The following is a 14,262-nucleotide window of genomic DNA, read 5'->3' as shown; positions in this document are numbered from 1 at the left end:
TGCCGCGATAAATGATAAATGGTTGGGCAATTTGGCTTCAAAGTAATACCATATATGTCTGATGTATGGGATTATAGGGTTATTGCTGTCACATTTATTTATCTTTCATGTTAATTTTTAAAGTAACCTTAATTTGAGTAAAGTAATTAAGTAAATATTTTTTTTTCTATGGCAGATTATCCATATACTAATGTATCAACAAACTATGAAGTAGGTTTTAAACCTGTGAAGTAAGATTTGCTCTTTAATTAGCCCTATACAAAATTACAGAAATACAGACTTAAAACTTTTAAGTAGGATTGCCTAAAATTATTACATTTTAAAAACTCAATTAAAGGCATATAAAATTTCAGTGACAGCAATAATTTTAACTTGCTCTGTCTTGAATGATGAAATTTGGCTTTCTGTTATTCTGTTCTTTGTGCTAAAGGTCCTTCAAGAGAAACTTGTGTCAGGTACATAGATTGTCTGGTATTCCATTCCTTTGCAAATTAGGTATTTACTCTCCCACCTTGTTAGGGTTTGATTCTAAAAAAAAAAAAAATCTCTCAGCTGTCTTTCTGTGGTTTATTAGTTTACCTTTAGGTATTTCTGGTTGATGATGCTGACTTATTGAAGATGTTTGTAAGCCTTCATATTTTTTCCATTGCAATTGGTAATACTGTTACATCTTGAGCATTAGTATGGGGTCAACAATTGTTCATTGTCTAAATTCAAACTCCATCTTTAAAATATCTACATTTTAGTTTTTGAATTTTGTTTGAGATATGTGATGTTTTTAATTTAGGGTCCTTTAGAAAAGCTACATCTAACAACTCTAACCTAATGGGTCATCAAACTTTTTTTTAGGTAATTAAAATTATACTCCATCTACATACTTTGGTACCAGGATGTTGGTTTCTGACAGGTTCTGTTACAGTCTTGGTGTAGTAAAAAGTGATGTAGGTTTAAAGGGGAAATTCATCTTTGAGTTCCAAAAAATGTTTTTTTTTTATTTTTTTTCCATATTTATTTTTTTTAATAAATCTAACACCAGCATTTTTATATCTTGACATATCCTCTTTTGATTGGAAATTCTGTGAAGAGCTGGTATAGGGTTGAATCTAGATCAACCTGACCTTGACCCAGATCTTTCAATTTTTGTACAACTGAAGGATGAAATTGCGACATTCAAGGCTGCATTCACACAGAATCTGATTTTGTATTTTTTCACTCATAAGTGACAAAAATCTGTTTTTAGAGTGTGAACAACAATACACATCAAATCAAAACTTTCCACATTCGATTTAAGCCACTTTCATATGTGATACTACGTCTACCACAACTGTGGACACATGTAACTTGAATGTAACCTGCTTTTTAACACGTGAATACAAAGTGTCTGAACGTTTATACTCAACAACTGTTTTTAGTTGTTTGTTCACATACTAATGGTTAGAATGCAATATGGCAGACATAAGAATTTGGGTGTACTTTCACCATCCAGTTGAGCTCAGTTGCTACATGTTTTCAAATCAAAATGGCATGAGAAGACATTGGTATAAGTAGTCAAACATTCCCTTAAACATTTTGCAAATGTTTAAACAATGCAAGTATCACTAGTATTGCATTTTAAGCACATAATAAAATAAATACTCCTAATTACAGATGTTAAAAGTTATCTGTTTAAAAAGTAGCAAGGTGCAAACAGTAATATTGTAGTCTTGTCTGCTTTGTTAAAGTCATTGGTTGTTATTTAAATTTGTTAGGTTTCACAGAGTTTCTGTCATTTTAGTGCTTCTTCCAGGCCTTCAGCGGTCATTTTACTTGTTTAGCCATTTGGGCAATAATATATATGTTTACAGATAAATTAATACTCAAATTTTTAACCACAAAATACATCACTTACATAAGCTGGATGTGAAAATTTAATATAAAACCAGTTGTGGAAAACACCATATATTTTCAAAGAGGCAAATATGTTACTAGAAAAAATTACAGATGTGTTACTATGAAAGCTTATTAAAAAATGTGCATTATTTTACATATGTATTGTCTTTTTGAAATGTTTTGTGTTGTTGTGTAATTTTGTGCATGTGTATGCACCGGCCTTTTGGTGGCAGCTAGTGAGGAAGAACTTTATTTGTTAGGTACCATACAGTCAAGTAAAAAGAACTGAATTAAAGTTACAGGTATACATTGTGACCACCAAGGGGTGTTTCAGCACTCCAAAATCCAGACACATCCTCACAGACCTGGGTTAAAATAAAAGGTTTTGTTACAAATAGTTACCTTTATATGAAGGCTTCCCAATTTGCACATGCAAAATACAAAAAACAACTTCTTTTATTTTCCTTTCCTCTACTCCTCCTAGGCAAGCTTTGTCATCTTCCACCAGACTGAGTCTTCTTTGTCTGAGTCTTCTTTGTCTTAGAACCAGGAGTACTTAAGATGCCAGGGCATTGGCCTGTAGGAAGCATTTCTGGGTCACGTGGAAGCCCCACAAAGTACATATCACAGATCCTTGCAGCTTCCCCTCGCTGCACCCACAGAACCCGACAAGGGTATTGTTCCTCGGTCCAACTCTGCCAGAGTGCCAGCGTATCCACTGGCCAAGGCAGGACGAACCACACCTTCCTTCTCATGGCTTCCAAGTGCTTGCCTCCCGTCCAGGTAAGGATGCTTGCCACATCCAGTTCTGGCCAGGATGTCTGCCAACATGTGCTGTTCATCACAACATTTTATCCTGCATGTGTTTAGGGATAAATTTAATCTGCCCTGTTTTGGGTCACAGGGAGGCAGGGATTATTGCAGCAGCACTTAATGTGAGGCAAGAAGCAAATGTGGTATGGTGCTCCACTGAATGACACAATCATACAGCCAAACAGAAAAGCGTGTAATCCTTTCAATCCACTAATCTTGCGCATATAGTTTGGCAGAATTTTAAGCCCGATTTGCAGTCATGACGGATTATTTTTTTTATTTTTTATGTTTTTAACAATTTCAGCTTCATCGGCCATCATTTCGTGTGCAGTGTGAGAGGGGATTATTCAATTGGATGAATTTCTTTTATATCAGAAATTTTCAATCTGTTTTATTATAGTGTTAGCAGTCTCACACCGTGATTTTTTTTTTTTTTGATGTTGCAATAAAGATATTATTGTGCTTCGATCACAGTATATTGTGCATTGGGTATTACATTGTCATGCATGCTTTCATATTTTTGATTTAAAAATATCTAAATATCATAAAGTAACACACATACAACTAAATGGCTATTAATAGAGTAACCAGGTTTTGAAAATCCGAAACTGTGATGCATGTAGGCTAACCAGATTGTCATGGTTTCAAAATAGGGCACAATTTATTAATCCAGCAAGAGTGCAAGATGCAAAAAAAATTCAAGTCCCAGCGGTTGGGGTGAGGTTTCCATGTATTGTGAATCATGTATAAATACCCATAAAATGGAAGTCCGAAAGCAAAGTGGGGTCCCCCATGGAGTATTATTCACCTTGTAAAAATGCACATATGTGGGGGAGAGGGGGAGGTTTTTCTGTTTGCATTTCATCCTCCTGAAAACGGGACATTTTGTTCAATTCCAGGACGATGGGTATAATACAGGATGTGAATGCTTTAAAACAGAACTGTACCCAATGACAAAGCATCTTAGGAAACCTTTTCTGGAAGAGCCTAAAATAAACACACACACAGCAGTAAATTTACATAGACTGCATACCTGGAATTATCTCTGTAAAATGGACATGTATATTGTCCACACCTTCACCATTAACATGTCCAGTTACAACTTTTTTTTACTTTCAAGGCGTATAGTGCAGCAAACGTGAGGAACACAGCTTTTTCTTTGTTGACATTTTCAGAAGCCTGCGGCCATCATGGTTTTTTTTTTTTTTTTGGTAAAACTGTTGGTCAGGACATGTATATATACAGTTTGATCATCCATGTTGTAGCACGTTAATTGGACCAGACATGCTTGTACAGTTTGAGCCCATATACTGTACATCGGACAACTCTATTGTGCACAGTGAGTAGTTGCTTGCTCATAGTTTCTAAAAAGTCATACGGTATGTGCCTGGCATATCAGAAACCTGAAGAGTCTGAAAGTATTGAGGTACCTGAAGGTATTTTGAAACCATGTGATCTAGTGTTCATACAACAAATCTTTGGGGTCTTGTGTTTAAGGTAGAAAGAAAGTAGTAGATTTTATAATATTTTTATGCAAAGGAAGAAAAATTAACGCAAAAATAGTGCGCTATTTGTAATGCATTTCATTTTATAGTGTGCAAGTCTATAGCATATCTTCTTTATTTTGTAACTAATGCATAATCTAACTAAGACCTTTAATTCCCTAACATTGTTGGTACATGATTTGCGTTACTAGTAAAACGGCTTGATTGTGAACTAATGTGCTTGCGGCAGCACGACACCAAGATAGCGTAGGAGGGTGACATTGTGAGCTTGCTATGCAAATGTGTACTGCCAACAAGAAGCAATGGGCATGGTGTGAGCATCTGGAGAGGAATGACAGAGAGGGAGGGAATGCAGTGGTTAGCTTGAAGTAGTGTGGTAACATGGTTGAGAGAGAAACAGATGAGTAAGCGGTGTTCTCTTGAATCAGGAAAGGTTCAGAGCGACGTCATGAGAGAAGGCACGGGACATGAGACTGTATTTCATCAGTTGTGTTAACAGGAACTAGCAGCAACCAGTACATTTCTTTCATTGTTATTTCTTATAAATTTGTTAGGCTCATCAGCATCCTTGCTTCATCTCCCATTTGAACCTTTCACCCCAATAAACTCTTCTCTTAATTAACTACATTCTTTGGATCATGTATTTTTCTTTCCTTTACCTGCGAAGAAGTCAGTGTTTATAAACTTTTGACGAGTTCTTTGAACTTTCCTTTAACCAATATGTAGAACAAAAGAAAGCAGTTTGGGTCATTTGCAGTATGCTATGAGCGGAGGATGATCCCGTGCTAATTTAGTCACATATTTAACAAGACAAACTTTTGGGCTGTTGTATTATGACCCAGAGCTTTAAAATACTGCAGACCAAGACAAAGACTCATGCAGTTGTAGTGGGTTTCTTGGAACTGGAAAATGGGAACAGTGTTGTGTACTAAATTTGACTTCCTCGTTAGCAGGTTTCATGGACTTGGTACAATGAGTAATGTTACTTAATCATTTCCACATCAGAAACACTGTTGTGGACCTGAAAATTTACTTGCATTCCATCTACAAAATATACAAATAATATTTCATATTTATATTTGGACTAAAGTATCACATGATACTTACTCAAATATATTTTCCTCGATGCATGGAAAAATCTATTATGTATAATATATGAAAGTGAAAAATATGGCTCAACATACATTTGACCATTAATCTTCGCAGTGCCTAAAGTGGAAACAAATAAATGCAAGTACTCTTAAATGTTTGTTGGCTCCTTGGTGGTCCTTCCAATGTGTTGAAGATTGTTTTCACAATTTCTTAATTGAGCACTTGGGACCCCCTCAGAGTTTTGATCACTGTGATATACATACATTATATTGGACATGTTGGGAGCTTGGGGTCCCATTCAAGAAAGCTGGTGATGCCCGTATGCTACTGTGAAAAATGGAATACAGCGCTAGACATGCGTTTACCCTTCCCTCTTCAAGAAACAGAAACTTTAGTAATATCTGTCTGAATATGATCTTCATAAAAATTGTTCATGGAACTGAACTATGCCTAAGCTGGAAAGGGTGACTCAATTATTTTAAAGAACTATTGCAAATTTAGTATCCTTCTCATCCCAAGGGTAGTAGTGAAAGAAGATCACTTTCTGAGAACGAGGAGTTCAATGCTCCAGAAGGCTACAAAGTAAACAATGTTAAAGACTATAGAGCAGAATAAGGGAAACAAAATCCTGCTTGGAAAAGAAAATTTCTATTCACTTCAAATTTGCCAGACCACCTGGATGATCCAGGTGTTTACTATAAACATAGTCTGTTCTGCAGATGTTGGAAAAAGAGAAATTTATAAACTGACATAGATGAGAAACAGTATGTTAAGTGAAAAACAACTGTTATATTAAGTAGGTATTAGGAAAGATAATTATGTGGTGATAGAAGGCTAGAGCTGGCCTTGGCAGCATCAGTAGAAGGGTAGATTAAAGCACAGACTTTCTCAGGGTATGTTCTTGCACAAATGTAATACAATGAGGAGTATTTATCTTATCAAGAAATGCATATTAATTTATTAAGAATAATGACTAATCAGTTATTGATATAATCTGCAGTTATTGCTTATAAAATTCTTTATAATCTGGTGATTTAAAAGAAAAGTAAAAGTCAAAGGAAAGAAAGCTGGACATCCAAATCATGTGAAATACAATGCCATGTTAAAACTGGAAAAATACAGTTTAGATAGCAGCCCATGATGATTACAGAAAATACTGTATGTATTCACGTAATTTTAACATACTGAATGTTCTTCACCTTATCCTATGTATTTGGATGTAATAGTAGCAGTTTACTACATATGCAGAATGTTGCATCTGATAAATTAAAAAAAATATATTATAAAAAATGTGCATATAAACACAAGCTTTACTGATAAATAAGGTACTAAGTAAAGGAATCTTTTAATTTAATCTGGCACTACCTTGGTATGACTAAGACAATTGTAGTGCACTGATTTTAGGTTGTGAATAATGTAGAAATACAGAACTAACAACATTCTATGAAACTGATTAAAGATGTAGTGTCCTGCAAGTTTAAAGATTTAAGAGAAAATAAACTACTTCTATTTTCTTTGGCCTAAGTAACACTTGACCACCATCTTTGGAAGGCAAAATATATTTTTCAGTTTATTAGGTCCTTTCTTGTACTGTGACCTCTGTTTAACATGTACTTCATCATAAACTGTTTTAATTTAAGGGTATTTGCATAAATGTATCTTATATGTACTGTATAGTAATCTGAATTTCTGCTGCTGTTTTTTTTTTCTTTTTCTTCTAATGTTGCCTTTACATTTGATTTGTTTATCAGATCTGTGCTAGTAAGATATGAAGGATCATACCTCTGACGTTAGTAAAGCATAAATCAATATAATAACACTCTTTCCACACAGGGTTTGGAGTAGAAAACATGGCAACAGCAATGGATGAAGATTTGGAGGAAGAAGTAGATGACAAAGAAGAGAAATCCATGATGTGTCCTCCAGGAATGCACAAATGGAAGCTAGACCAGTGTATGGTTTGCACAGTATGTGGGGACTGCACTGGCTATGGAGCCAGCTGTGTGAGTAGTGGCCGTCCAGACAGAGTCCCTGGAGGGTGAGTTATTTCTTGTAGAGCTTTGGTAAATTTGACTAATACAGTTATCTTGAAAATTATTTAACTGATTAACTCAATGATGGTTTGTTTTAATACTAGCCATGGTTCAGGTCAAAGACAGGTAAAGAATGATTAAGAAATATTTGTGATCTCTTGCTCTGCATGTACCTTCAGCGCCTTTCTACAATATTTGAATGTGCTCTTCACAGGCACTCACTTTCTTGAGCACATTCCCATATAGCCTACTTTTCCAACTCTGTCATAATTTCCAAGGCACCTTTCTCAACTCTGGTCTGGTTTCATTCCTGAAGTCTTTGAAGGAGACTCTCTCAGCATGGCTCAAATTCCTTTTCTCCTCCTCCTCTTGTATGTCTCACACATTACCAAAGCCAAACTGACCAATCAAGTTATTCAGGGGGACTAGACATGTACTGTTTTATATTGTAGATATTTGTTTAACTCAAACATGTTCCAGTTTTTTTCTAAAAATTAATAATTTAAACCATTTCAGGTATTTTTAATTATAAGTCTTTCCACATGATCTTGCATAATTTTTTAATCAAGTCTTTTCTAATTAAAATGTTTTGTGTAAATCATCCAAAATGTAATTGGTGAAAACTGATCATTGGTATACAAAGATGTTTGTTCATTTGGACTTGTACACGTTCCTTTGAGTACCATGGGTAGTTAAAATGCAACTTGCTCTGTGTTAAGATTGTTTTCAGTCAAAACCAGGTGTGTGTTTTGGACAGATCTGAAAAAATAAACCACTGTGATTGAAATCTTATTTTAATTGCTATAGTAATCTGTGAAATCTTAGTGTTCCCCCTGTTTAATTTTTGTATACTTTTTCAGAGAAAATTTGAGATTTTATAACTGCTTTTTGTATTTTCAATATATGGAAATATTTCTTACAGTTTACAGTAATGTTTGTTTAAAATTATTCACTTGCTCCTGCCTGTCATGGAATTATTAAGTGTCCAAATAACATTTTATTTGCATTGTATACTTTTACAGATACTGTTGAGCATAAAACAATGATAGTAAAAAGAAAATAATCTGTTCATTTTTTAACACATTTAATCCAGTTTATGGTTATGGATCAGTTCCATTGCACCAAGGTAGGAAGTTGCCCTGAATAAGGTGCCGGTATAGTGCTGGGCTCACACACATACAATAAAACAGGATCAATTTGATACATTGTATTTTGTATTAACACCAGGAAAATAGCATGTGCAAGTGTTAGGCCATTACCTGAAAAATATGGTGACAATTCCTTTCTTCAGTGAAAAAACTGTATTGCAATGTATAGCCTGTTTTCTACTCATTGTTACATTGTAACAGGGTAGAAAGTAACCCTTCAGTGAGGTGTACTTTCTACTGTCTGTGGTTTGTGTCTTTAAAGTGACATGGACTGGCTTTATTTATAAGCCTCTTAAAAATTCTTGTGTTAAGCAATTGTGGGTCACATTCACTTTAAAAATAAATGGGCAAATATAACAGCTATAACATCGAAATTCTTCTGCATAAGAATTAGTTGTGTATTTGATTTGAAATTATAAAAAAAAGGATTAAAGATAATTTTACCCGAACATTAACACAAGTTGTGGTGATAGAAATGTAATCAGTTTATAAGTATCAAGTAAAAGTTCCAAAAAAACACTCTCTAATATTGCCTTTTTTGTGCGTCATTTTTGGATATTTTTTTTGTCACATGATTTTGACAGTGTGTACTCAGAAGTGGCTAGTGACCTAAGTTTAGCCCAGTGTTGACATAATAAAGTTTTCCCCAATAAAATCATTATTTTTTTTTACTTTTTAAAGTAATAATAAATGTTTACCACTGCTGCTGAGGGATCTAACAAGAACCAATACTTCAATAACAAAATCTCAAACATGTGGTGGCATTTTTACAGTATAGGGTTTCATTCAGCATTGCACTAGTGTGACTATAAGTAGACAAATTACTTAGGAAGGCACAATAATATATGGGAGTGGGGGATTAATTAAAATCTACATATGCAAATGGAAAACAGTGTTGTTGATACAGCACTTAATTAACACATGTCAAAAAGAAAAACAGCACAAGTCATGTCTGGAATTACTTGGAGTGTTTGGCAGGACAATTTTTAAACATGATTAATTGTACTTAACACTAGCATCCCAGAAGCCTATGAAAAATCTCTACCAACAAAGCTCAAGTCAGTCGCAAACTTCTCCCAGCTCAGTTCTCTTTATCGTGATGTGAGGTGCCTGGAATTGTATAGAGTAAATAATATATTGTTATTTCGCATCCATACAGTTAGGTCCATAAATATTTGGACAGAGACAACTTTTTTCTAATTTAGGTTCTCTCCATTACCACAATGAATTTTAAATGAAACAACTCGGATGCAATTGAAGTGCAGACTTGCAGCTTTAATTCAGTGGGTTGAACAAAAAGATTGCATAAAAATGTGAGGCAACTAAAGCATTTTTTTTAACACAATCCCTTTATTTCAGGGGCTCAAAAGTAATTGGACAAATTAAATAACTGGAAATAAAATGTTCATTTCTAATACTTGGTTGAAAACCCTTTGCTGGCAATGACAGCCTGAAGTGTTGAACTCATGGACATCACCAGATTCTGGGTTTCCTCCTTTTTAATGCTCTGCCAGGCCTTTACTGCAGCGGCTTTCAGTTGCTGTTTGTTTGTGGGCATTTCTGTCTGAAGTTTAGTCTTCAACAAGTGAAATGCATGCTCAATTGAGTTAAGATCAGGTGACTGACTTGGCCGTTCAATAATTTTCCACTCCTTTGCTTTAATAAACTCCTGGGTTGCTTTGGCTGTATGTTTTGGGTCATTGTCCTTCTGTATCATGAAACGCCACCCAATCAATTTGACTGCATTTAGCTGGATGTGAGCAGACAGTATATCTCTGAACACCTCAGAATTCATTTGTCTGCTTCTGTCCTGTGTCACATCATCAATAAACACTAGTGTCCCAGTGCCACTGGCAGCCATGCACGCCTAAGCCATCACACTGCCTCCACTGTGTTTTACAGATGATGTGGTATGCTTTGGATAATGAGCTGTTCCACGCCTTCTCCATACTTTTTTCTTGCCATCATTCTGGTAGAAGTTGATCTTGGTTTCATCTATCCAAAGAATGTTTTTCTAGAACTGTGCTGGCTTTTTTAGTTGTTCTTTAGCAAAGTCCAATCTAGCCTTTCTATTCTTGAGGCTTATGAGTGGCTTGCACCTTGCAGTGCACCCTCTGTGTTTACTTTCATGCAGTCCTCTCTTTATGGTAGACTTGGATATCGATATGCCTACCCTGTGGAGAGTGTTGTTCACTTGGTTGGCTGTTGTGAAGGAGTTTCTCTTCACCTTTGAAATGATTCTGTGATCATCCACCACTGTTGTCTTCCATGGATGTCCAGGTCTTTTTATGTTGCTGAGTTCACCAGTGTTGCTTTCTTTCTTAGGATGTACCAAACTGTAGATTTTGCCACTCGTAATATTGTAGCAATTTCTCAGATGGGTTTTTTCTGTTTTTGCAGCTAAAGGACGGCTTCTTTTGGGATTGTGTTAAAAAAATGCTTTAGTTGCCTCACATTTTTATGCATTCCTTTTGTTCAACCCACTGAATTAAAGCTGAAAGTCTGCACTTCAAATGCATCTGAGTTGTTTCATTTAAAATTCATTGTGGCAATGTACAGAACCAAAATTAGAAAAAAGTTGTCACTGTCCAAATATTTATGGACCTAACTGTACATTTCATGTGTGTTCCGTGTCTAAAAAGATCTGTGTAAGTGTGGGAGGCCATGAATGCGAGGCAGAAATGCTGAACACATACCTAAAACAGAAGCTTTTTCCATGTTATACTAATGATATCGTGAAGTGCATAATGTGTGAAGGCCTTAGTCCAAATATCAAATAAAAACATGCACTTTTATTCAAGAATATATCTAAAGAATAAAAAGATTCATTCAGTTTACATGTTGCTGTCAATGAGTTAAAAACCCAAGCTCAAATGTCAACAGAAAGTTAATATGTATTCTTGGTAACCCAAAAGGTTCCAGGTTTGAGTTTGAGTGCACTTTGTTTTGAGTAGTAATCCGCTATTATTATTACTATAATATAATAAAAACATTTGTTTGATTTGAGTCTGTAATACCTGATGTAAATTTTGGCTACTTGTAAAAGTTGGTGCTTTTTTTTATTTTATTCAGTTTTATTCTGTCAGTGACGTTCACGTGATACAACAAACTTGCCTGTTCGTCTCTGAGTTGATGACATTTATCTTCATTCTTTTCACAAGAGCAGCATGACCACAGTTGCTGCTGTGGTTGATGCCTGCTCAGAACTGTTTGTTGTACCAGCAATCAAACATAACAATGTCCTGTGACTACTATCAGACTATCATGCGGCATTTAAGCTTTGACAACAAAGACACCTGTTCAGTATGTGTGAAAAACCAATTTGCTGCGATTTCTGACATCAGGCAATGTTTTGCTGAGAATCAAGTTACAACCCAGGGCAAAGACTTTCCAATTCTGTGGTCATAAAGCTTATGGAGCCGTTTCTTGACAAAGGCAGAACTGTAACAACAGACACCTTCTTCATAGTGCTTTCGCCGTCTAATAGACTGCTACACTGCAAATCAACTCTTCTTGGCACCATAAATAAAATGGGACGTCCACCTGCTGCTAAAGTCACAGTACGTGAGCAAGTTGCCAAGCTAGTGCTTAGATCTGGCAGTGCAATGCTGACGGTGTATGCACCCAGAAAGAACAAAACACGATATACTTCATTGCTAAATATGAATATGCAAATACAAAGTTTGCATCATTCTTTTGGTTTTTGAAGGCACACCAATGTTAGTTAATTAAACCCGTAAATGAAGGCATGCAATTCATATATTTTAATGATATTTTGGCAAATTTAATGCTGTCTCACAGTTGTAAAAATAATAAGAGTAAATTTTCTAATTATGGATTAATACATAGGCATAAGCAATAACAGCCTGATCACTCATGTAAGAAACCTTGAAAACAGAACAACAAAGGCAGGTTTACATGAGTTCTAAAATAATGGATTAATGTAAACCGACAAATTTGATTTCACACATGAAGTTGGGACAAATTTAAAAAAGGGAGGAGAAATTTATCTCTCTATTATAAAAAAAAACTAAAATCTTGCGACGATACAAGACTTTTTTCTTGTAACGAAACGTGATCTTTTGAAGAGAGACAGAAAGACATTTTATTATTATTATTTGAAATTTTAATAATTTTTTATTTATTACTCTTTAGACTGTGCTATATAGCTTTCTTTCTCAATTTCCAGTAAATACAAAGATATTTCAGTTATTTTTTTAAGCATTCCTAATCTAATAGTAGTTCAATCTTTCACAAAGCACAAATGGCCATTGATTGACTTTGAAGGGAATTATAAAGATGTAACTCATTGTACCTTCAGTATTCATTACTCTAGTTATCAAAGTAGTAGATCTCTTTTAGGAATCTGGAGCATTGCCTGAGACTGCAATTTCAATACTAACATCACATACCAAATGTTAGAAGTTCTCACTGAAAAGAAAATGCCCAAATCAATCATTGAGTTCACTGGCTCCTTGCCTCTGCCATGCTCAGTTGCAGCCACCGTAGCTGAAAGGGTCCAGGCCTGGTGACCAGGAAATTCACATGGCCCCCACCTGCCTCACTCTGACCATACATGGACAATTTTTGCTCCCTGCCTTGAGGTGGGACTAGGCAGGCATGGTTGCATACACAAATGGCAAAGCAGAATAAACGTGCTGCAGCAGATGGACAACAGAGACGTGCACGTAGTCAGGACTGCTCTTAAATCCAACAACATAATTACCGTGGAATTTTCTTCATCAGAGGATATAAGAATGTTGTTTACAACATGTGGTAGTGCCTTTTCTGTGCTATGACTGGTGCGGAAGCTGGACTGGAATTTCTTAAATAAATTATGATGTTTAAGGTGAGGCTGAAGCTGATTGGTGACTTTTTTTTCCCCCAAATATTTAAGGGTAAGTTTGACATTGGTCTACATTTATTAAGTATATGTGGGACTAGGCCAGACTTTTAAGTAATGGTTCAATGACTAATACTTTTAGTGCATCCGGTACTACGCCGGTAGCAATAGTGAGCTGTTGATAATCTTAAGAATAGGTCCTGCAAAAACATCCATTGTGCTTTTTACTAGTTTTGTTGGCACTGAATCAAGGGAACCAGTAGAAGGGTTAATTTTATAAAGTAAAAACTTCCTGTTCTGTTACAGGATTCAAATATTTAAAGTGTTGAATGCAGTGCAAGACAGGGTTTGCAAAGCTAGTATGAGGTTTGTCCTGGGATTTGCCTTGAGAGCTGGGATCCTTTTGATTTTCTCATTAAAGTCTATACTGCCAATGTCTGTTGGTATTTTGCTCTGTAGATCTGAATTTCCATTTGTTAAATTAGCTACTGTTTTAAACAGTACATGAAGATTATTATTATTGTTGCCCATTATTTTAGAATTGTAGTCTGAACAGGCTTTAACACTAGAATTGCCAGAGTTTACGAAAAAACTCGTAGATCCGGCCCATTTTAAAACCATTCTCACTTCTCTGCCAGCGTCCTTTGTCTTCTAAATGTGCCGATTAAGAGGAGCAGCAAGTAGCTGGCTATTCCATCCCCCACCATCGCAGAACGTTCACTAAGTTTTCCCAGCTCATGCCTTGTTTGATTATCTGGGAGTGACTCAACTGCTGGAGTTTTAGAGTGGAAATAATAGATCATTATTTGGAACACATGTATTTCATGTGTGTTCCATTTCTGCAGTAATCTGTGTAAACACATTCTTAAAACGGAAACTTTGTCATATTTTAGTAATAAATGTTACAAAATGTAGGCATAAACTATAGAATGTATGAAGCCTGATTTCCAAAGATCAAA

General features: G+C 35.5%; 1 protein-coding gene across 1 annotated transcript in view; it reads left to right on the top strand.

Moving 5' to 3' along the window:
• mycbp2 (MYC binding protein 2) overlaps positions 1–14,262 on the top strand; it is a 503,803-nt gene that overhangs the window by 169,797 nt on the left and 319,744 nt on the right. The window contains 1 exon segment of the mRNA XM_039745368.1: positions 7,113–7,317. Coding sequence (XP_039601302.1) covers positions 7,113–7,317 — 205 coding nt within the window.

The sequence above is a fragment of the Polypterus senegalus genome, chromosome 2, assembly GCF_016835505.1.
Source record: "Polypterus senegalus isolate Bchr_013 chromosome 2, ASM1683550v1, whole genome shotgun sequence".
Lineage (NCBI taxonomy): Eukaryota > Metazoa > Chordata > Cladistia > Polypteriformes > Polypteridae > Polypterus > Polypterus senegalus.
This window is presented reverse-complemented; position numbering and strand designations above follow the sequence as displayed.